A 25,005-nucleotide genomic window follows, 5' to 3' on the forward strand; every position below is an offset into this window, starting at 1 on the left:
GCCGTGAATTCGTTTCTGGCAGATACATCTGTGTGTCCTGGCCTGTTCCTGCAGCTCTCTGTGTGTGTCCATCTGTGTGTGATTAGTTCTGCTCTTAGTGTACCTGTGCGCTCGCTCCAGAAATCATTAGGCCTGGTCATACCTCTCCTAGCTACGCTTCAAAACATCTGTCATTACACAGTCATCAGAGACCCTGCAACATCTGCCAGAGTCTTAGCCTTTGTTTCCTCACACACACACACTCCGTTTCTTGTTCTCCTTGTTACCACTGTTGTTACCACCCCCCTTTTTTTTCTTTTTTTTTTAACAAAAAAACAGAAATAGGACAGCTCTTTGATCAAAGAGTATTAACGTCCTACCCCTTACTCGCCATTGATCCACAGATAATACGGTTCCTGCTATCTCAAAGAATGTTCCAGCTGGCTTGAAAGCTGAGGATGATTTCAGTCCAGTGGTCTTAAATGAAAGGGAAAAGATGGAAGCTTTTATAATATTTTATAAGTGAAGTCCAAAAATGTTAAATCTAGGATTCGTTGTTTATTTTAACTTGGAATTAAACAATTTGAATTGTTATGATAATAATATAATTAATATAATATATAGTGCATTTTTTAAATAGTTTTATTTTTTAATTTATTTTATATATATATATATATATATATATATATATATATATATATATATATATATATATATATATATATATTCACTTGGTCATTATCACAAAATATACTGGGTGATCTGGTCTTATATCATCCTAAAGTGCTTTATTTTGCAATAATGACCTAATGACTGTACATTATGTCTGTTATTATTCAATAAATATATAAATGGACATGGAATATTGATCTTGAGTTGAAATTATTTGTGAGAAGAATGAGACAGCAGAGTACTGACATGAAACTAGCACAGCTATGTTGGAAATCAGTTGCCTGCAACAAAATCCATTATACAGTTTAACATATGTTTTAATATATTTTAATATATATTAAATTATATCAAATATTTAACTGCGGAAAGCTGCTTATGACCAATCAGAATGAAGTATTCCAAAAAGCAGTGTAATAAATAAATAAATTCATAAAATATATTAGGCTAACTTCATATGATAGAGTGTAGACATCAAAGCTAACAGTAAATGACATGATTCCAAGGTTAAACATGATGCGTGATTAATGTTCTTACAGCATGTTCCTTTCACCCAGAATGGGAAGAGGGCAGGGAGACAGAGAGAGAAAGAGACAGGGGGAGAAGTAGTAGACCGTGAGGAGGGGGTGGGCTGGATGGAGGAGAGAAAGGCGAGTAAGGCAAGGAAATGAGCTTTCTCCAGCCAGTAAGAGTGTGTGGCTGCCTGACAGCCTGGTTCAGTGCCACCTTGCCACTTTGTTTCAGCTCTGTAAATAATGGCTGTAATTAAAATCACCTGTACCTGACAAGCATCAGAGTGTCTGCAGGAGATGCACTGGCCTGATGAGCACTTTGTTCATGCTGCTGTCGCATTCATGGCTGTGACAACTGACATTTCGCATGTGCATCTACAAAACTTCATGTACTGCACGGGAGATTAGGGCCGAACCTTGTTTGCACGCACACACAAGTGTGCACTTGCAGTTCGTCACATGCATACAAAGTGCATACCTGCATAGGCTGACCTGTTTGTTCCTCAAGTCCGGTCCTGAAGGGTCACTGCCCTGCATAGTTTAGTTCTATAACTGAACAAGCTATCAAGGTCTCAGAGTTCCTAGAAAATTGCAGGAGGGTGAGTTTGATCACGATTTGAGCTAAACTCTGCAGGACAGTGGGCCTTTTTGGCCGAATTTGACGAATGCTGTTGTACATCTTTATTTTCAGTTTTAGGACAAAGAAAAATAAACTAGTAATAAACATAGGAACTTGTCTGAAGTTCACTGAGGCTGTCAGCTTTATGACAAGCTAAATCATTTAGAAAAACCTATAGTTATTACTTAGCCGTTTTGATTTCTCTTTAGTTTATTGCATTAGATACCTGTAATAATTATTTAAATGAATCATCACATTATTACTAATTACTTAATATGTAATATGTATTAAGACAAAAATACACCAAATTATCTCACAAACAGCTGGAAATTTCAATGACGATGTTTACATGTGCACCAATAATGGATTTAATTGCAGTAAGATGTTTACTTGACACGGGCAAACCTCTTCACTCCTGTTTACAAGAATAGTGGTTATTTTTACCGCCATTATACAAATGATGAACTCAGAAACAGTAGGCATGTTACTGGCCGCTGTTTTAATCTTCTTGCATCAAATGCAAAACACATTTGACGTATTGGAAGGTTATTCTGAGCCGTGATGAACATCGCAATGCCGCTGTAACTGGGTTTGCCTACGCTGCATCGCTTTCTGGATGAAGATACGGAGCAGAGACTGCGTAAAATCAAAATTACAAAAGCACGTTTGTAGCACGGATGAACGTAAACTCACTCAATGATATATTGACTCGATGTCCACGTTTTCATTTCAGATATTTGGTGATTTTATGCATGCACATGGATACTTGTATACATTGCTAATGTTATGAACAAAACATTCAGGCTGACTCAGAAAGATTTGTGCATTTTAAGCATAAAAACATAAGCTACAGTCCTCCTAATAACATGATTAGCCATTTGCTGTGTTGTGCTACTGCTTCCCTCCAATTTATGTCTCATTGTGATCACAGGGCGATGACTCAGACCCCATCCCAGACTGAAGCTAGCTTTTGTTAGCCGCAAGCTACTTTGCCTTCAACACCCACAGAAACACAATTTCCTTACGAAACATTGTCACGCCACATCACAAACAAATCGTTGATCCAGGGCTGATCTACAATTGATGAAACATAATGAAGAAATGAAAAAGCCAAGCATTCGATGCCTTCAAAGGCAACATGAGCCGTCTGTGTGAGATCTGCTAATAGAATTACCCGCACACTGCTAAAGCATAGCCAAAGCACGCTAACTTGTAATTAAGATTTCTGAGGCTCGCTTAGATAACCTAGAGTCGGCCTGCTGCTGTGGCATTCTTTTTGTTGTATGTTACTTTTAGCTCATTTATAATTGACTGTTAAACTTTAAAGTGTGTGTTAACTATATTTAGCACAGACTCACTGGACCAATTTTGCAGATTTTGCAAGAATACAGCCACAAACTTCTGAGATGGCCTCCGTTTGTGAATCAATTGTGAATAGTTCTTTAATTCTCCTCTACATCTTGTCTCTATGGTGACGAATCTATTTCACCCATAATGAGACCCCCCCTTAAAAATGGACAAAATGGAGAAAGTAGGAGGGAAGCGGGGCTGCTGAAAAGATTGTTAAGGAGTGATTCACGTCCCGATCCACGTTCAGCCCGAGGAGCTGTGTTTATTCCATATGAACCTGCCTTCCTGAGTCCCAAAGGACAACATCTATTAAGTGAGCCTGACAGTTTCCAGGCTGTCTCCATATGGCCGAGACCCTACTGCTGAGTGCCTTTGCCTGCCACGCGTTCCCTTTTCACCCACATGACATCCACCACATATAATTACAGCACATGGGAGCCCAAGCGTGCGTGTGTGTGTGTGTGTTGTAGGAGGAAGTGGTACAACTTCTCAGCACAAGGAGGTTTTTGGGTGGTGACCCTGACTGTCTGATTAGAAAATTAGCCCAAAACATGGCACACTAACGACCTAGGCTTATTAGCGACAGTGCCAATGTTTAGTGGGCGTGCTGGGCTGAGCTGAGCTGTGAGTGGCGGGGAGGGCCGACAGTCTCTGGAGGAGCAGAGAGGGATATATTCTGTGTTGTGGGGGAGAGAGAGTGAGAGAGAGAGAGAGAGAGAGAGAGAGAGAGAGAGATGCATCCGACACAGTTCAAACCCCTCCAAGTTCAACCCTACTAGAACATGAGATTTGCGACACGGAATGGAAAGCAGATTTGTTCCAGTGGAGCGGTGGGGGGAAGGCGATGAATTTGTGATCTGGAAATGTATATGAGCTCCTCATCTGAAGCGGCGGCCAGCCCTGGAACACGCTGGCCGAGACTGATGTGTATCAGAGGAAAGCTGGCAGGAAGAGAACATCTGCAGGGGGACGTGGCTCTGACTACACACCCGCCATCTGATTTGACCAACCTCTTATTTCTTTCTCGTTGTTGTAGTTTCAAAAAACTATATTTGCTCAGGAAGGGTCATCCCTGAAGGTTCAAACATTTTGCGTGTCATGAGTTTTTAGTCTGGGATCAATTTATTTAAAAATTATATTTTAATATATTTTAAAGAAATATTATATATATATAAAAATATTTATGTATATACTGATTGGCTCTATCACTCTCCACCAATAAGCTGGCGTGTGGTGGGCGTTCTGGCGCAATATGGCTGCTGTCGCATCATCCAGGTGGATGCTGCACATTGGTGGCGATTGAGGAGATTCCCCCTTCCATATGTAAAAGCACTTTGAGTACCTAGAGAAGTGCTGTATAAATGTAACGCATTATTATATATATATATATATATATATATATATAAATATGATTATATTTTTCAGATTATTTTTTTTTTTCAGATAAAAAAAAAAAAGAAAAAGAAATAAGTATGTATTATGTCAAAACCAGCTCATGTTTTTCCACTGTATATTGGGGGGTTGAGTATGGGAGGGTTTGGTTAAGTCCATACTACGAGGCAAGTGCCCCATTTGCATTTATGCTCCTTTATGTGTGCCGCTGTTCTTTTTTGTGTGACTCTTATTCCCAACCACCTTTTACACAAAGACTTTCAAATAATATAGGAGAATGAAAATCCTCTGCAATTGTATAAAGAAACCTTAAAAGTGATTGTGTGCACAAATGTCGTATCATTTGGTTATTATGAAATGATGGCCCAGGAGGCAATGTACCAACCTGCATTGCTGGTCATTATCTGCGGTTGTCTAGGTAGTACTCCTCATCCGAAATTCCGAGTAGCATGAGGGTGCAGGCGTGGATCCATTTTTACTGGCTCTTCATACCGTGCACACTATGTACTCAGAGACTGGTAATATGCAAGCCAAAAGTGTTCATATTTTCTCTCAGAGTTCAACAGGGAAAAGGAACTGGGTTATGATTGCATGGCTTTGTGTTCAAAATACGCCCACTTCAGGCTCTCATGCAAGCCAGCTATTGAGATCTTATTATTGCATCTCACTGACTATAAAAACATCATCCAATATCATTAGACCAAAGCAAAGACTAAGTCTGTCAGTGAAACCATGCCTCAAATTGGTATTCTCAACTCACAAAATGGTTGCCTGTGGTTTTAAGCTGTGTGTGTTTGGATAGACATGCGTGCCAAAGCATTCACAGTCTAAAACAAAAGTCCGAGAGCCAGCAAAGAAAATTGTATGTGTGGACTCTAAAAAAGGTAAACATAACATTTACAGTAGAGTCTTCTCAGAGAGTTAACCATATACTTTTAAAGGTTTCCACAAGCCCAGATCTGATGAAACTGACCTGTTTAACATTACATGACTGATCTGAAATCAGAATAATCATTATGTGTCATTAGTCCAATAAGAAATTAAACAAAACCATTTTAAGAATGTTTCATAAAAGACTCTTTACAGTATGGGATACCAGAGACAGTTGTAACTTGGAGTGGAGTGTAACACAATCAGTGTAACCACTTCGAAATATGGATCAGTTCAGTAGGTTCTCTTAACTCTACAATATAACTATTATTTAAAACTTTCACCTAAATGCAAATAAAAAATTAAAATATTATGTCTGAGCAGACCGCTGAGGGTTGTAACACTAGTTTTAACAAAATCAGAAAGTGTATAAGCAGAAATTGATATGTATGGATAGAAAGAAGAGGTTTATGGGGGATAATATAGAAATAATTGTAAACTGGGAAATTTGGTTAATAATTAAATGCATGTACATTTTTGTCCATGTTTTCTATAGTGTTACAACTCACTGCAGTTAGTTTAGCGGGAATGGATTTCAAAATTTCATTTGTAACAGTAAATGTGTGAAACTTTGAGAAGTTGCACAATAATAATAATACACAAAAGGTCTCCCCTCCCAGCTTCACCTTTGAGTGATGGTCACATGCTTAATTGTGTGCATATCTACTGGAGGCCCTGTTTGGTCTGGATTTATGTAGGAACACATCCGGAATTGTAGAGCGGTTTTACGCACACTCGGTGGTGCCGTCGATGGCGGCATCCATTCAGCAGCCCGGCTGTTTCTTTTGTGATCCTACAGAGATTTCTTCTGTTATTGGTATCGACTTGACAGGATTTGTGTCCATCACAGCAACCCACTTAATCCAGATCAGCCTTTAATACTAATTAAACTGCTTGGGGACACACTCCAGCACCTGGTAGCTTACAACCGGTGCATATGCCGATTACCATTCTCTCTAGAACCACTTGACCTGAAAATAAAATGGCAGCCCTTTTTATTTGCTGTCCATTATGTGTAAAGGGTTTCCTTTGTTTGCCTCTTAAAAGACCCATAGCCGCAGTCATCACGGTAATGTCTGATTTCCCATCAGGTGACGATTTAGCTTATTAAGGTTGCACAGATGGAGATGCTTCTGGAGGAGGATTACCAAAAGAGTTTGTCGACACTGTTCAGAGGACCGCAGAGATGTTTGCCTTGTGACAAATGGCAAGTGCAGCCCCACTATGCAGGAAGTGCCATTGGCGAGTGCTTTAAGATGTTTAATTAAAGACGCTGTGTGACAGGAGGGAGACCTGCGCGGGGTCCAGGGACTACGTGGCTAATCCTCTTCCTGCGCACACTATCCCCTTGCGAGTGTGATTGATGAACTGATTCCTCTTTACATCTTCATTTGCATGGTGTGCTAATGCCGGCACAGGGCTGAGCGGCGGCAGACGAGAGCTCCTGCGCTAATGCCGGCTAATATGATAATGGGGAACAAGGCAAGGTTAGCCGCCACTCGGCTCATCCGCCGTCTAGCCCATTAACTCGGGGCTTCGGTGCACCTCTTTGCTCGCAAAATGAGGTGTCCCGCAGGCAACGTTAATCTGTTAACAAAGGGTTCTTCGATTTCGTCAAGGACATTTAACTTTTTTTTGTGAAATGGTTGAATTAAAAAATAAAACTTGTGCAATATTCTGTGCCATATTGTAGTGTAAATAGTGTGAGTAGTGTGTTCACATGGAAAATTCCCAAAAGAAAAAGTGCACTTCAAATGCCTAGTTGCACTTAATTAACCGAAAGAAAGAAGTGTGGAATGTTGAACACTTCATGTACTCGATTGTCCCAGTTTTCCTTATGCAGCAGAGGGGAAGGGGCTGTCAGAATTCGATGTTTGATGCCAAAATAATCTTATAGATGGTTGAGTTCATGGCGCATAGTATAAGTGTATAGTGTATCGCATGTCATTTGGGATAGAATTTTGCACTTTTTTGTGAACTAAATTGTTATTTTTGTGGACTAAAATTGGGTGTTATTTTATTCATAGTAAAATGTTTTTTTTAGTCAAAATGTGTACAAATGAACAGTGCCCACAGAGCTACAGTGCTATCTCAGCTTCCTTTCACCCTTAAACCTTCATCGGAAACTTTCCTTTGGTGGGGGTGGTTATATTTTCACGACGTCAGCCGGGTTCCTTTTTTCTTTTGAGTTTGCATGTTTAAAAGGTGGCCTCCTGCTGGGAAATGGGTTACTTTCAAAATAGTTCACACCCATGCGCTACAAAACCTCTTGCATTATTAATTTGTTTACTCTGAGACAGGGAGTGCGATTTGATGTCTGGCTTTCCGAGTCATCACGCACTCACCAAATGGCGAACTCCTCCAGAAGTGTTGGGTAACGATCACTGTGTGCGAACGCCAAAATGTTTTATACGAAAACATAGTGCGAAGCTCAATGGGAAGGAAGAGCGGCTGAGATAACGAATGGTCGGGGGGGTCCTGCCCCGCTCTATTGCCGTATGTCACTGGGGGTCTGTTGGGGAATGGTTTGCCCTCTAAAGCGTGTCCAGCTGAAGTGGCACTCCATGGACCTGGACAGAAGCCAGCTGACTGTCTAGAGCAAAGGGGCAGCACGCCGATCCTTAAACACCCTTGCTCGCATGCGTACTCACACACACAAGGAGCGCCTGTGGTGAGAATCCTGCATTGAGCGAGAGGAGAAAACAAAGGTGAAGGTTGATCGAACGTCCAATCTATAGGAAAGAAAGGGCAGGCCCAGCAGGGGCTCAAGAAGGCCTTGCCTCAGCCATTTTCTCTTTTTTCGAAGAGTTGGCCCAGGATTTCGCTGTGCAAGTCAGTGTGTTTGAAAGAGCAAGGACAGTGGATCTTGATCCTGTTTACCTCTCAGTCTGGCCCAACCAAAATCTGACAGCATTGATGGATGGCAAAGGGTCAGTACTCACTTTCAGTGAGTTGCATGTCCTTAAATGAACCAAACCATAAACAGACTTTACCATCCAAGCACCAGATACTTGATTAAATAAACATTATGGTTCTTTATTACTGAAGAAATCAAGCATACGCAGTGTGATTCCTTCCCATCAGGAGCGATAATATGAGTGTAGCCGAGCGTCTTATTTAAGTTCCTGATTATTTTTGAACATGCTGACAAAATTTGGCTTGAATTTGTAAACTTTATGCAATCCTATTCTAATGTGAAAGAACTTAGACAACCACATATGATCGCTCAGAATCATTTTTGTATTACTTTTTTTTATTTTTTTACAAAATAACTAAATTTGTTTAAACTTTGTGATATAATTTGACTTATTTTCAGAGAATATATGGATTTAAGAAAAATAAGGTGGTTTTAAGAGAGCATATTTTTTATGAATTGGATTTAGATCCTTAGATTTAGAAATTTGTTGATTTGTTTTCAGAGGAACAATTTTTTTTTAAGAGAATATATCGATTTTTAAATATAATTTTTTTTTAAGACTTTAGACTAAGACGGTCTATTCATCACGGAGCCCCTACAGGTAGCCTACATGAGATGAAAAAAAAAAATTAAATGTGAGGAAAAATATATATTAAAATTATTTTGGGTTCTCTTGCAAAAGTTTCACGTTCCCCCTAGAAACGTTGTGTTCGCTGGCAAAACCTTTGTGTTCCCTCGCAAAATGTTTAAGTTCTCTCGCAAAAACCTTTGCGTTCCCCTAGAAACGTTGTGTTCCCTCACAAAAGACTCCAAAGTTTTGCAACCCGTTTCTCGGGGGAAAACAAAACCTTTCTGAGAGGACACAAAAGCATTGAAATATATTTTTTCCTCCAATTTCATTTATTTTCCCATCACCATGTCCGTTTAGGCTCCATTCTTCCAAAAAAGAGGGATTCTGAGATTAGTGTTCATTTCCCCATCAGCGATACAATCCAAATCCATCAGCTGCACATTCACAGACAGAAAACAGCCTCAGCTTTAACATCATTTCACAATCTATATCACAGCTCTAAATTAAGTTTAGTTTACATGCTCGCCGAATGGCCTGAATCACTTACATTTCAGAGTGTCGGACATTAGTTATGAACAGAGAGAGAGAGAGAGAAATTTTGGAGCTTAGCTTTCGCTTGCATTAGTTCCCTCCTTCTTCTCCACCCCTCCTTTCCCTCCCGCTCACATACTCACACACTCACTCTCTCCCTCTCGCTACACAGTGGTTGAACACACACCCTCATCTATAATTGATGCTTGCTTTAGGCAGATGCTGCAGGGATTGGGACCAAGGCAGCTGCTTAGTTTATGGAGGAAAAAGGGAGCAAGATGGTGGAACAGGTATTTTTTCCCTGTTATTCTGCTTACCAAGCGCATTAGTGCATTTTTTTTCCTGCCCGTCTTCCTTTTGTGCTGTGGCTGCACAGTAGAGCGAGTGGCTTGTGTATGACTGCGTTCGAGAGAGAGTGTGTGTGTGTGTGTGTGTGTGTGTGTGAGAGAGAGAGAGAGAGAGAGAGAGAGAGAGAGAGTGCGCTTTGAAAAAAGAGGGAGCCCCCTTCAGCAACTCTTTTTCAGGCTGCCTTATCAGCAGCTGTTTTGCTCTCTTTTCGCACATTTCGCCATCTCTTTCTTTCTCATTTCTCTCCAATCCATCTCTGAGCTCTGTTTCGTGTTGGTCTTGGTGGCTAAACTCTCAAATTTGGCAGCACACGATCAATTAAATGAGCCGAATTCTGTCATCCAGCCTGAGAAGAGTGAGTGAGACAGACGAGAGTTAGACGCGCTGCTCTTCAAACGGTTTATTTTGCTCCATAATAGTCAAACACCTACCGGCAAGAACTTTGACACGTACTGCTTTAGTGCTACTATGCTCCACCTGGCTTTCCATAATTTTTAAGGCATTAGCATGCGGTTGAACTCATCGCGACCGTGAGCTGCGTCTATTCGTGTACATGCGGAATTTAGAGCGACTTCTCGCCTACGGGAGTGAGGGAGGAGTAGTCTCGTTGTGTGCGAAATTATATTTGCAAAGTGTCGTAAAAAGCCCTTTACCAAAACAAAGCCACTTTTATATAGCTGCGTATGTTTAAGTGTTCGCCTGTAAGCCGAGCACAGTGAAGTGATGAATCCAGTGCGCTGCCACGTAAAACATATTTCAGTCCTCCAAATGTGGTTCTCATTAGGGTGGAGGCCAAAGCGTTTAGCTAAGCCTGACTGTCTGCCATCGCATTTTTTCTCCCAGTGTTTGCCAACAGCTATTTTACGAGGGCCTCCAAAAAATCTCAGCGACGGCACGACTACAATGACCGCAAATGTAGAGCTCCCAGCAGACTTGCACCATCAGGGGCTTCCTACACCATGGAGAAGCACCACTGTCTTTTCTCTAACTTTTCTTCCACCCTCCCCTTAACGTCTTTGACACTTGTGTATAAAGAGTTTAGCACTCCTGATCAAATGATAGTCTAATTATGGCGGTGGTGTGCCCGCTCTTGAATATCAATGTGCTATGCGAAGTGCTGATGGTGTTAATGGAAAACAGCGTGATGTGTGTAACATCTGCTTAAGGAACAGCAGGGATTTTTTTTACAAGGTCCCGTTTACAGAGTAGCAAGTTGCGGCTTCCCTCCTGGCTCTTCTCGGCTCGTTCAACTTGCCAAGAATGAAAATCCTGTCATTATTTACACGTTGTTCCGATGCTGTGGGAATGACTTCTGGGGAATGCAAAAGGTGAATTTTTGGAGAACATCCTGACCACTCTTTTCAGTATTTACATTTACAGATTTGGCTGATGCTGTTATCCAAAGTGACTTAAATTCCATTCAAGGTATACATTTTTATTAGTTCATACATTTCTTGGGAATCGAACCCATAAAAATTATGCAGACATACCATAAAAGTATCCTAAATATGACCGTATATTCTTTCTAAAATGTCAATATTCACTACTAGTAGGTAATTCAAAACTTACCCAGTTTTCATTTATTGCCTTCCACTCCAGTGGGCAACCAGATCACTGAGACAGTGAGGTAAACTTGAACAAATGATTTAGTCCAGTTTTCCAAAACAAATCAACTTATTCATTGAAAAGATTTGACATAAAATAACTGTTCATGGATATGGCATCACTATACACATATACACTATACACACATGTTCCTCACACATCGTATGCTATTGTATAGGGAAATCATATGGGTTCATTAATTTTAGACTGGAATATTCATATAAATCACAGATAGAACTGTGGACTTTTTCTCCTTTTATCCTACGCTTTGTACGTAGGATTTCTGTGTAGTGTGGCATTGTGGTCAGAGGAGAGAAAGTAGTGGCAGAGTGTGTTTTGCTATTTTTATAATGTGCAGTTGTCCCGTGTCAGAGTGTGTTCTCAACAGGCCTGTGGGCGCTGGGATCTCTCTGCCTACATAACTCATGGTTTGGCATGGAGAAGATGTGAATGTGTGTGTATGAAATGTGTCACGAACTGTTTCCTCCTGTAAGAATGGAAAATAACCAATTAGATCTCTTTAATATCTCAATCATTTCTCCTAGACTGCAGTGAGAATAAATAGAGAGCGAACAGAATTTTTTTCTTAAAGCTGTCTCAAAAAATTTCTCCATATACTTTCTTAAAGGAATAGTTCACCCAAAAATTGTACTCACCCTGATATCATTCCAAACCTGTAAGACTTTCTGAATTCTGTAGAATCAGATGTTTTCCAATGGCATCCATATTGACTTTCATTGTATGGACAAAATCAACAAATATTTTGTTTCTGCAGAAGAAACTAAGTCATGACATGAGGGTGAGTAAATGATGACATAATTTTCATTTTTGGATGAAGTCACCTGCTTCTCAGATTTTTCTCCTAAAATGTGTTTCTTTGGTATCTTGAAAAATCTGAGCACACTGAAAGTCTTTCTTAAAGTCAAAGAAATGAATGCAAACACTTCTCTTCAAATTCTCCCAAGGCCTAATTATCTGGGCTATACTAGCCACACTCATTATGGCTATACATCTATACTTGAATGTATGTCAACTATTGAGAGTTGTCAGAAACCTCTGACCTTGTTGTTATTGTTAACTAAAACAATTTTTTTTGTTTTTGTTTTCATTAACTGAAATAAAACTAAAATAAAAAAAAATAAAAATCTATAATTGATGAAAAACTGAAATAAAGCTATACGAATGTTTTTTTATTTTTATTATTACAATAACACATAACTAAATTACTAAAACTTAAACCAAAAACTGAAAATATAAAAATAAAAGCTAATTTAAAATATTAATTATACTATAATACTTGAGAAATAATATTAAAATAACACTGGCCTCTGACCAATACAATTTTCCAAATGGCTGTACAGAACAAAAACACCATCTAGTTATACAAAATCCACACAAATAAAGAAAGTTACTGCACCATCACCTAAGGTTAGTATCCACGTCAATTCCACACAGACATTCAGATTAATGTATTTTTCATGAAACTTCCCCATTACCTGTGCTGTCGTGCATCATGTGACCCAAGTTTGTTGTGTGTTTTCATTCTGCTAATCTGCCATTGTTTATTGATAGCGAACGCTAATTTAGATGGCTTTTTGGTCTCTCGGCCGCGGCTTGCAAAGTGGCGGTTAAGCGTAGATTTGGTGTGCGAGGTGTATAGACGTTTCCATGCATAAGTGGATAATTTGGGTGCTTGGAGATGGATGAATTGGTCCTGATCAAATAAGAAAGCTCTTCCTGAGATAAAGGTCTGTTGAGCGTTGTGTACGGAACGCATTTGTCTGTGGGTGTGCTTGTTCATTTGTTGTCGGTCCGGTGCATGCTAACACTGTAATTTAATTGGCTCAGCTTTATGAAAGAACTTGTGTCTGAAGCTGAGCGTGTGCTTCGCTAATAGTTCAACACACAGAGAGCACGAATGACGCGAGATGAAGCTTGTGTGTGTGGACCTCAAATATGGACCAAAAGTATGTGGACATAATGAGCATGTTTGATACATAAAACCAAGTATACAATCATGTCTGACCTCTTGTGTCCGAATGAGAGTATGTCCCATGATCCAACGTCAGATGGAAAATAGGAAAATGTGAATAATAACTTATTTGAATAACTTAACGAATAATGAATTATACTGAATAATATAAACAAAATATCCATTAGACTGATTATCCATCACAAGGAGAAACCATTTTCATGAATATTTTTCAAATTATTTTCATGAACATATTTAAAGTAACAACGCAGTAGTAAGTCTAAAGTCAAGATGACTAAAGTGTGAACTTCATGAATGAATTTTGAGTTTAAATTGGATGCTGTCGTTTTATTAACAGGTATATCCTTAAACAAAGATACTATTATACATGTTTTTGTTATATTTAATTGTATATGTTAATGTTTTCAATCACGTGAGCGTGATACACGATACAATTTTTTTTTTTTTTTTTGTATATCCATCTCAGGCAGGCTGAACACATTAGTGATGTTTTGGAATCTGTGTTTTAGTTCAAATCTTTTAAGTGAACAAATCATGAAGGACAAAAAAAGTTAGCAGGATGCTTGAACACTCTTTCTGGACTCAAAGTTATGAGTTACTTGTCACTATCACCTGGTGTAACTATTTAACCTGCATGAAGGGTCGGTGAACGAATCTGAATGAATCTATTTTTGGTGGATTAGAAAAAACTAAGATGACTCAAAATCCCCACCACTCACACAAAGCATTTATTTTACAAACATTCGATTTATAAAATAATATATTTGCAATAAATAGCTGTTGTGGCAGTTAAAATCACTATAAACGTCCGGCCCATGGTTTTGAAACTCAATGCAGATATAGATGTGGCGTTCAGGTGTCCACATACGGTATGTTTGGTCATTTAGTGAACTATGCTATGTCGCTAATATTTTGCTGTTGTTCTCTGTTTTTTCAGGGTAATCAAGACGCCCCAGCACCCCCAGAAACCATGGCCCAGCCTTACCCATCGGCCCAGTTCGCTCCCCCTCAGAACGGCATTCCTGCTGAGTACACGCCGTCCCACCCTCACCCGACTCCAGACTACCCGGGCCAGACCCCCGTGGCAGAGCACACTCTGAACATGTACCCCCCTGCCCAGACGCACAGTGAGCCCAGCGGACCAGACAACAGCGTACAGTCGGTCTCCGGCACAGCCACAGTAAGCGCCGCTCTCTACAGAATATCTCTCTCTTTCTCGCTTTCTCGATCTCCGACTCTTCTTGATGGCATTGCTCGTCACGGTTCAGGTTTTTTGGATTGTGCTGTGGATTGAGGTGCCCTCCGTGATCTGCCCTCCAAGGACATCAGTGCTGTAGGCTGCCTTAATATTTCATATGTTTCAGGGCATTTCCATGAATAATTGACTATCTTTGTGTTTTTCACCAACTCAGAGTACAAAGTGCTCTCGCTGAATTTAGTTTGGTGAGGTTTTCCCTCTAGGTTTTTAAAATAATTTCAAGAACGTTTTCTGTTCTAAAATTGTACGATTCAGCGCAATTCTGCACAGTAACACGAAGTCACTGGAGAATTTGGTTTATTAAAAGAATAGTTTTCCTAAAAAAGTTGTCATTATTTTCTCACGCTCATGATGTGAGCTGTAAATGATCAGTGAATAATGACTTAAAATGATTTATTTAAATTATGTAGGTTTTTTTTATTTGATAAATATTATAAAATATTATATTACAGTTTTTATATAATAATACATTTGAAACTTCATTATTCATCATTGCCATAGGCAATTTTTATGAATTTGAGTTGTGGCATATAAACTACATTTGTAAATATTTGCAGTTATTTCCCCTAATAATATGTATTATCACCCTGTTAATGCTAGTCATTTCTAATTATGTTAAAATTTAGCATTAAATGTGTTCACTAGTTCGTATAGCACAAGATGTGCAACAAATCTTCAAAAATTTCTACTTTTGTGTTGCATGTTGGTGGACGATTTAAGCATGCATGTTTGGAATGACATGTGGGTGAGAAAAAGGATGATAGAAGTTTAATTTTGGGGTGAACCATTCCTTAGAAAGAACAAACAATTTGCTAATTTTTAGGAGAAACTCCTGTTGTATCCCATAATTAGACCATTTGCTCAACAGACAAAATGTTTAAACCGTTTTACTGATGATTTGAAGGAAAATATGAGCTTTCTTGCGAACAGCGGCCAGATTTTCATTGCCTATCCTACCTTAGTGTTCAAATTTCTTTTTGAGTGCCAGAGCAGAAGGGAGCAAAACCACATCTGGAAAAGCCATTATCCCTCACGCTCTCTCTCTCTCTCTCTCTCTCTCTCTCTCTCTCTCTCTCTCTCTCTCTCTCTCTTTCCTTCACTTTATGAGCCTAGAGAAAGCAAAACTTTACAGACATCCAAAGCTATGACCTCATCTGGCTGAAGCTGTTTTTAGATCCAGGTCGTTCCTCACAACTGATACTTCATCTACAAACAAAAGAGGCCTAGACTGTGACATTCTCATATTTTCTTTGTTTGTTGGAGTAGGTGATAACCAATCAGCTCCCAGAGGGACATTTTAATACAGTAATAGATGCTTTTCATTGCTGTTTTGATAGATCGCAGTGCCATATTCTCAGTGGTCAGTGTGAGAGAGCTTGTGGTGGATTTCATGAATGCATATGGAACAGTATTTACTTTCCAAAAGCAAACAATAATATAAAATTGTAGTAATGCTTTACAATACATTTCTATTTGTTAACATTAGTTGATGCAATTGCTAACATGAGCTAACAATGAACAATACATTTATTCATCTAGGTTAATGTTCATTTCTACATAAACTACTGTTCAAAACGTTGGGGTCAGTCATTTTTATTTCTATTTTCCAAAGAAATTAAGGCTTTTTTTCAGCAAAGACTAAAGGGTTAGTTCACCCAAAAATTACAATTCTGTCATTAATTACTCACCCTCGTATTGTACCAAACCCGTTAGACTTTCGTTCATCTTTGAAACACACATACATTTACATTACATTTACATTTATTAATTTGGCTGACAAATGTGAATTGAGTGGTTTAGTCTTAATTTTCTGAAGAGACATGATCGCTTTATATGATGACATTTTTAAATTTAGGCTTTATAATAAATGGAGGGACAGATTTCTTTTTCATCATTTTCATCAAAATATCTTCATTTGTGTTCCAAAGATGAACTAAAGTCTTATGGGTTTGGAACGACACGAGGGAGAGAAATTAATGACAGAATTAAACATTTTTGTTGAAATATCCCTTTACTATCCTAGTAAAGACATTCACAATGATATAAAATATTTTATTTTTTTATAAATGCTATTTTTGGGCTTTCACAAAAATATAAAGCAGCACAACTCTTTTCTCTATTGATAATAATAATACATGTTTATTGAGCATCAAATCATCATATTAGAATGATTTCTGAAGGATCATGTAACACTGAAGACTGGAGTAATGATGCTGATAATTCAGCTTTGAAAAAATTACATTTTAAAATATATTCAAATAGAAAACAGTTATTTTAAATTGTATTAATATTTCACAATATTACTGTTTTTTTACGACATTTTTGATGCAACGTCGTTGAGTATAAGAGACTTCTTTCAAAAAAAACAGCCGACCCCAGACTTTTGGACTGCAGTGTATACTAATACATTTTTAGCATATGAAGTTGGTTAAATTAACATTTGTTAAGATATAATAATGAACAATAGGATATTTATACATTAACATTATCCTAAATTGATGAATGCTGTAATTAAATGTTTCTTTTTAGTTTATCATACCTTATGACGTGATAATGTTAATGAATTTAAACTTATTGTAAAATGGGTGACACTTTACAGTAAGGTTTCATTAGTTAACATTAGTTAACTACTTAAGTTAACATAAACTAAGAAAGAACAACACTTCTACATAATTTATTAACCTTAGTTCATGTTAATTTGAACATTTACTAATAAATGATTAAAATCAAAAGTGAATCCACTGTAAACTCACATGAACAAACAATTAACAGTTGTATATTTATAAACTAATGTTAACAAAGATTAATACAAATTTAATTTCTTCTTAACAGTTTTGTTATGGCTGTTATTATTAATTGTCACCTTCATTTCAGGACATTCGTCATCAGATTCTCAGTAAACACCACGAGTGTAATGATGGTCACAGACGCAGAGGTGGACCTTTAATTTAACCGGCCTGAGTGGTTGTTAAAACCGGCCCACTCACAGATCATTTCAAGTTCATTTAGTTTCGGACAATGCAGAAAGTGGTGATGTCCGAGTGGGGGAGTTGTTTACTCTGTAATTAGCCCGTCCATTGCCTCCAGCTTGACCCATTCAGGTTGGTTTGCGGGAACTGTGTGAACATGATAGCCAGGCATTATCTCATTGACTGTAAACAGCCAATCACAGTGACATGCTGGTACTGCTTCCTCTCAAGTGACATTTCGCTTCTGGATAGTGTCACTTCAGAAAGATGAGTGGTTTATTTGGTCTCATATTTGTTTTAAATCTGTTGATTATTTTCTCATGCAGTTTTTTTCTTAAATAAGGATGTTTCACAAATGGTGTGGATGTCAGCTCAATATGTCAGCTTGCTGCTCTGACTCCTGTCGTGCTTCATTGGCCGCCTTCCCCCATGTGGTCCCGAGAGAGACGGCCTCGGCGTGCCCATCCTCATCCAGGCGGAGTGAGAGCTGATTTCCTTTAGGGAGGGCACGTGTGGTCTGGGCCATACCCGCAAGAGGGCAGACATCTTGCAAAACGTCCCCCTCGCAACCCCTCTGGTGCAGCTTTTGGGGGTCGACGGATGGTTGTAGACGCACAGATGATAGTGGAGGTTGACTTAGACAGCTACTGCGTTTCATCCTAGTAATGTTGCTGTGCTGAAAATAGCACATCTTAAAAAGGCATCATCGCTGATGTACGTTATCTGTCTTTTTTTGTGCCTCTGCGGTTCACTGAGTGCAGGAAACCCTCAGTGTTGTACCTCTGAGCTATTGTGCAGTTGTTTGTGCATGAGAACGTCTTCGCAAATGAGCGTGAAGCACTCTGAAGCACTGAGCGCTGTGGCTTTGGTTGGTTTATCTTTCCCAAATGCTTGGTTTTTATTTTTCTACTCATGTAAAACCAACATTGCAGCAAAATATGCGTCTGTTATAATGAACGACTATTAATGAATCCTTTGATACCAAAAAAGATTAACTGGAAGCCTTTTTTTTACTGTTTGTTATTGTTTTTCCCTCCATGTTGAAGTCCTCTGCCAGTGAAAAGAATGCGGCACAGATGGCATGCTATGTAAACTGTCAGCCGTATGCATGCTATACACACGCACACACACACAGGCTATATTTTTACCTGGCACACATCCCAGAATTGTTCCGAGAAAGGAATGATAAACAATCCACTCCTTTTAGGTTAAGTAGGTAACTGGCCGGGTATATATTTATATTTATGTACACACACATATTTATTATACTGAATATACATTTCATAAAGAAAAATGTCACACACCACACACACACACATTCTTGTACATCTATCTTTATGAGGACATTCATTGACACAATGCAATCTCTAGCCACTTACACTAACCTTACCCATCACAACTAAGTGCCTAACCCGAACCCTTACCCTAAACCTACCCTTAACCTAATTATAACCTTATCCCTAAAACCAAGTCTTGACCCTCAAACAGGCCTTTAAAGGGCTCTCAGAAAGTGAGGACCGGACAAAATGTCCTCACTTTACTCTCTTTGTCCTCACTCCAATGGTCTAAAACTCAAACTGGTTCTCACAAAGATAGTTGTACAAGTAGACACACACACACACACACACACACACACACACACATACATGCATATACATATAAATTAAATATGGAATTGCTCTCCCTTATACACTTTTTTATGAAATGTACAACACATTATTAAACAAAAGCTCCCTCATGGATCAATGACGGTTGATGCAATTATTCCACATTCCCCCACAATGAAAAATTCCTCGGAAAGGAAAATATTTTACAGGCACTTTACGCTCCAAGTCCTCACTGTGAGGTTATCTTTTTCTGTCCAGCGCTGCCATATGTGTGTCCGTGTGGGCTCTTACACTCCAGCGGCTGTGTGTTTTGTGTGTGTGTGTGTGTGTGTGTGTGTGTGTGTGTGTGTGTGTGTGTGTGTGTGTGTGTGTGTGTGTGTGTGTGTGTGTGTGTGTGTGCTCAGAGCACACACCGGCAGCCCTGTCACTGTTTGCCGTTTAGCACTCAGTGTGAGATCAATGAATGGTAAACACTCACAACTCTGTGAGTCCCCAATCAGTAATTGAGTAGGTCTCCCAGGCTGAACCGCTGTCCTCCCTCACATTCCTGTCCTTATCGCTCCATCTTTCCCTCACCTTTCCTCCCTACAGGGAGCAACACAATCTCTGGCTCCATAGAAATGGCCACAGAGGACTTTCTTCTTCTTTTTTTTTTAGGCCGCTTTGGAATCGATCGTTATTTGTCACGATTGGAAGTATCATATTGTGCATTGCATGTTTGAATAATGAAAGCGGGATTTCAAGGCAAGTTTGATGCCCAAATATTTCAACACACACTGTGAATGGGATTCAAAATGTGTTTCGCTTCTGCCCCTGGCCCCTATTTTAGTTCTATAGATTTATTCCTTTTCCCCCGTCTCATCCCATCACCCTGAGATCAGTCACCGTGGCCTCCGGCTCCCCACGGCTACTAGACAGGGGCGAATCGATTAATTGATTTCGGAATCAATTAATTGAGCCATTAAGGCAGCCATATGCACGGACCATGAAATGAGATCTCTAAAACCGTACATATGGCTGCCGACCGCGCCGTGCCTCAACCTAAAGACCCGCTGCATTCCTTCCTATACCTTTATTGAAAGAGCAGTAAATGGAAAAGCATATTTCCAATTATAACACCCCAGTTGTCTCTTCTGCTGAGGGCCGCTTGCCTCACAACACCATTAAACCGAGCCTCCCGCAATAGGAAAAGTGCAATTTTGTTAAAGCAATAAAGACGGCGCACATCTTGTCAGTTTTACATTGGATGGTTTACTACACTGCTTTAGCGTTTTATCTTCCGTTTTTCTTTGTTCTCTGCCTTGAGGAGTGGGTGTTCTTTTGTTTATGACTTGTAATAACACAAGACAGATTTTTTTTCCCTTGCACTTCTGCAGCCTTTCATGTATTGAAAGACTAGTATTTTTCAAGTGCTCTCTCATATTTTCCCCCCACCCTTGCATTTCAGTCGGGTGGGTATATCGTACCCTGTACAAACATTATGATGACACGATATTCATATTTACAGTCCCAGCAAGCTGTTCTTTACTCTTCATTTGAGCTTTGCTTTTTTAAAACTTTATGTTGCCGCTTTAGTCAGAGTCGCCCTGAGCACTGCCTGATTTAAATAAGAATGCCACACGCACACAGACACACGGTCCGTTCCATTGCCAGTATTTCCAGTGAAGCTTGCTTTAACAGTCCTGAGTATCTGTAATGTCAGAGAGGCAGTTGTTACACTGGGACTCAGTCATTCTTTTGTTCCAGACAATATGATTTCCAGAGCGCTTGAAGCATGACAGGACAGCTGCAGCAAGCAGAAAGTTAAAAAAATATCTCTGGGCATAACCGCGGGCTCGAGGCAGAACCTCCGCTTCCTTTTCTCAAGCGCTACAAAAGAAAATAAATGCACATAAATTCACATACATGTGAACATGCTCATGCTAACACACATAATGGGTGAATTACATTCGAAAGAGCACCACTATGGCCTCACTCCAAAGGGAAGAGACACGTTTGGTGAGGTGAAAAATAAAATTCATTTTTATGTGAGCAGAATCATTCATTGTGAATAAATCATTCTTTTGAACTGGATCTTTTAAATGAATCACTTGATTCAGCTCACAAATTTGGCCTGAATGATACATTCATGGTTTAGAATGATTCACTTCTCGGGTTTGAATGATTCAATGATCTGATCACTGATCTGAAAGAGGAATATTTTAAGTAAATAATAACGAAAATATAATAACATTATAAGTGAGTAAAGGCTTACATTTTGATCTGTTCATCACACAAAGCATAGCATGTGACTTCAAAAGGGTATGCACTACCTTTCAAATAGTATTTTTTAAATAAATTAAAATGTTCAGCAAGCGTGCATTAAATTGATCAGAAGTAAACAAAAATATATTTGTTTCAAAAATATATTGAAAATAAATGCTGTGCTTTTTAACTTTCTTCGTCATAGAATCCTGAAAAAAAAAAATTACAGTTTCCACAAAAATATTATGCAGCACAAGTGTTTATAACAATGAATAACAATAAGAAATGTTACTTGAGCTGCAAATCAGCATATTATTATGATTTCTGAAGGATCATGTGACATTGAAGACTGGAGTAATGATGCTGAAAATTCAGCTTTTACGTCACATGACATTTTCAAATATATTATAAAATAGAAAACAGTTCAATTTATAAAGAAATAACATTTCACAAAATGTCACTTATTTTAAAGAAATTGTTACTGTTTATTATAATACTTTTGGTTTAATGCTGCTTTTGCATCCTTTTTAAGGCTTCATTATTCAAAAAGGATCCCTTTGAAAAAAAAAATCATGACTGCAGAATTGTAGTTTTTTGGTTAAACTGTTCCTTTATGGGCACAAAAATGCCATTTGGAAGTCGCCCACTGACACACAAACGTACACATGGGAGAAAAATAGAAAGTAAAGTCTCCCAATGCAATACTCTCTCTAGCTAAGTCATACAAATACAGTCAGACAGAAACACACTCACACACACACACACACACACCCACCCAGGGCTAAGCCACTTTCTCTCCCAGGCAGCAGTCCAGGCTGAGAGGCACATAGTTGCAGGGAGCAGCCAGCAGTCATGCGTGGCCAGAGAAAGCGAGAGAAAGCAAGATATAGTGAAGCAGCCATGTCATATATCACCACCGGCTGCCACCCACTGCCCCAACCCCTGCAAACACTGCATTACAAACTACGCCTCGTTTTGTGTGTGCGTGCTCTACATATGTTTTTCGAATCTGCCTGAGAAAGTGAACAAGAACAGGTGGTAAAAGTTTTCAAGAGCTATGCTGTTAAAACAAAGCTTTGGGTCTGGCTCCAAGGGAGCGCCTGGAGGTACAGGCACGATAGACTGTACATTCTGACTGCAGCACTGCGAATGGACCAAGCCGGAAAGCGCATCAGTGGTGCCGGAAAGCGCATCAGTGGTGCGGCAAACACCTGTGTGCAAAGACAGCATCTTCGCTTGTTGAGTTTATTTACAGTTGGCTCATCAAAATTTGCCGGTCTTACTAACTGATATTCCCTGATTTCTTTCCCTTTTTCCCCCTTACAGCAGACAGACGATTCAGCACAGACAGACAGCCAACAGCAAACACAGTCATCTGAAAACACAGAAAACAAATCACAGCCCAAGAGGCTCCACGTCTCTAATATCCCCTTCAGGTTTAGAGATCCAGACCTCAGGCAAATGTTTGGCGTAAGTACCAGTTTTCTCTCTTTCTCTCTTTCTCACAGTGCAGACAGTGGCCACGCCAGCACAGGTGTGTGAGGCGTGTGCTAACGTGCTGTCCTACTGCATGTGGGTCAAGTCTTGTTTTGGTAGCTCCATAGGGCATAACTGAAGGATTTATTTGAATATTTTGTATTTAGTTTGGGGTCAGTAGGATTTTATTTTATTTTTTAAATAAATGATTACTTTTATTCTGCAAGGATGCATTAAAATGATCCAACGTGACAGTAAAAACGTTACAATACATTAACATTGTTACAGTACATTTCCGTTTCAAATAAAGGCTGTTCTTTTGAACTTTCTATTCATCAAAGAATCCTGAAATAAAGATATTAAGCAGCACAACTGTTTTCAACATTGATAATAAATATTAAATGTTTCTTGAGCAGCAAATGACACTGAAGACATGAGTAATGATGTTGAAAATTCAGATTTGCATCACAGGAATAAAATTACATTTATTTGTTTTAAAGTTTATTTATTTTCACTTGTAATAATATTTCACAATGTCACTGTATTTTTTGTAGATTTGATGAGCATAAGAAACTTGTTTAAAAAATAAATCTTACCAACCCCAAACTTTTGAATTGTGTATAATTATTTATTTTAAGTCCAAATCAAAAAGAGCTTTAAACTCAAAAATTCAATTTAAATAAATATTACTTAAACTTTTATATATTTTTCTTTTCTTTTCAAAGAAATGGATAAAACATGATCCATTTAAATTGAATATGAATAATTGGTGATTTTTAGATGGATTAAAACAACATTTAAACCGTGTTGCTTGATGCACCTAGATTAAAGTAAATGTTTTTGAAATTAGAAAGTGAGTTTACATGTCAAATAAAATTTAGACAGTATGTCTGATCTGTGTTCTGTTCTCTTTCCAGCAATTTGGTAAAATCTTAGATGTTGAAATCATATTTAATGAACGAGGATCAAAGGTACGTGCGTGACTTACTTCCTTTGCATGCTCATATTCTTGGACCAATCAGAACAGTGCAGTGAGTTTAGAGGCTTAAATGAACATCATGTTTATTTAAAAAGGGAAAGAATCCAATGATGAATTAGTACCTGTATTGTACAGAATAAATGCTTGTTGTAGTCATGTTAACGTATGTAATGCAATCTCATATCAGCTGCTGTGCTAGAGTTATTAGTGCCCTGTTCAATGGAGTGTGTGGAAATGTGTTTGGCACTTGTCTTTGTTCTGTTATGGTGTCAAATGAAGAACATTCTCCACTGAGCTCCGTAATTGACAGCGTTATTCAGTGTTATGACACTTTGCATCATTCCTGTGCACAAACAATTTTCTTTATTGAAATATGAATTATGTTCTTCTGTTCCAGCTGGGGGAGATAATGATGCATGTTAACAAGTTCTTTAGTTCACAATCCTTTATCATTTGTCTTATGAGTTTTTTTTTTTTCTTTTGTAATGACTTTTCTTTATGTTGCATTATAGACTTTTAAATGACAGTGTTTATTTTATTCCACTTTTTTCCAATAGATTATGTTTACTCTAAGACTTGTTATTAAAGGTATACTATTTTGTTTGCTTTTGTTTTTCTCTTTTTTTACATTTAAGTGACTTTACGTTCTTAGACGTGCTATTGTATTCCATTTCTCCTTAGAGAGGTTCTAACAGAACCCATAAATTATCGTTAATCTCGATGCTTTGCATGGTGCAGGAGAAAAGAGGAGGAGAAAGAGAGAGGGGGTAAATGCAGCAGTAGCAGCAGCAGCTGTTTTTGTGTGTGAGAATGGCAGAGGTAGAGCCACAGTGGATTTCTTGGGTGTATGACTGAATTAATAATGTGCATGTTGTTCTCCCCCCTCCCCTCTCCCACCTGCATGCAGGGTTTTGGTTTCGTAACTTTCGAAAATAGTGCCGATGCGGACAGGGCCAGAGAGAAATTACACGGCACGGTGGTAGAAGGTCGTAAAATAGAGGTGCATGTAACAAATATTTCCCTTCTCAATTGTTTTTGTTTTATTTGATTCATTTT

The 25,005-nt window shown here is 38.7% G+C and overlaps 1 protein-coding gene across 11 annotated transcripts in view; it reads left to right on the forward strand.

Moving 5' to 3' along the window:
• The window catches only part of rbfox1 (RNA binding fox-1 homolog 1), a 248,412-nt gene that overhangs the window by 190,939 nt on the left and 32,468 nt on the right, over positions 1-25,005 (forward strand). For 9 of the 11 annotated variants that reach the window (XM_082142968.1, XM_082142962.1, XM_082142963.1 and 6 more), the window contains 4 exons: positions 14,354-14,596; positions 22,821-22,964; positions 23,888-23,941; positions 24,857-24,949. In XM_082142968.1, the coding sequence (XP_081999094.1) occupies positions 14,354-14,596; positions 22,821-22,964; positions 23,888-23,941; positions 24,857-24,949 (534 nt within the window). Of the gene's footprint in view, positions 1-9,608; positions 9,761-14,353; positions 14,597-22,820; positions 22,965-23,887; positions 23,942-24,856; positions 24,950-25,005 lie in introns of those variants that run through there. The other 2 variants (XM_082142961.1, XM_082142964.1) reach the window with 1 other exon arrangement.

The sequence above is a fragment of the Leuciscus leuciscus genome (assembly GCF_965113295.1).
Source record: "Leuciscus leuciscus genome assembly, chromosome: 1".
Taxonomy (NCBI): Eukaryota; Metazoa; Chordata; class Actinopteri; order Cypriniformes; family Leuciscidae; genus Leuciscus; species Leuciscus leuciscus.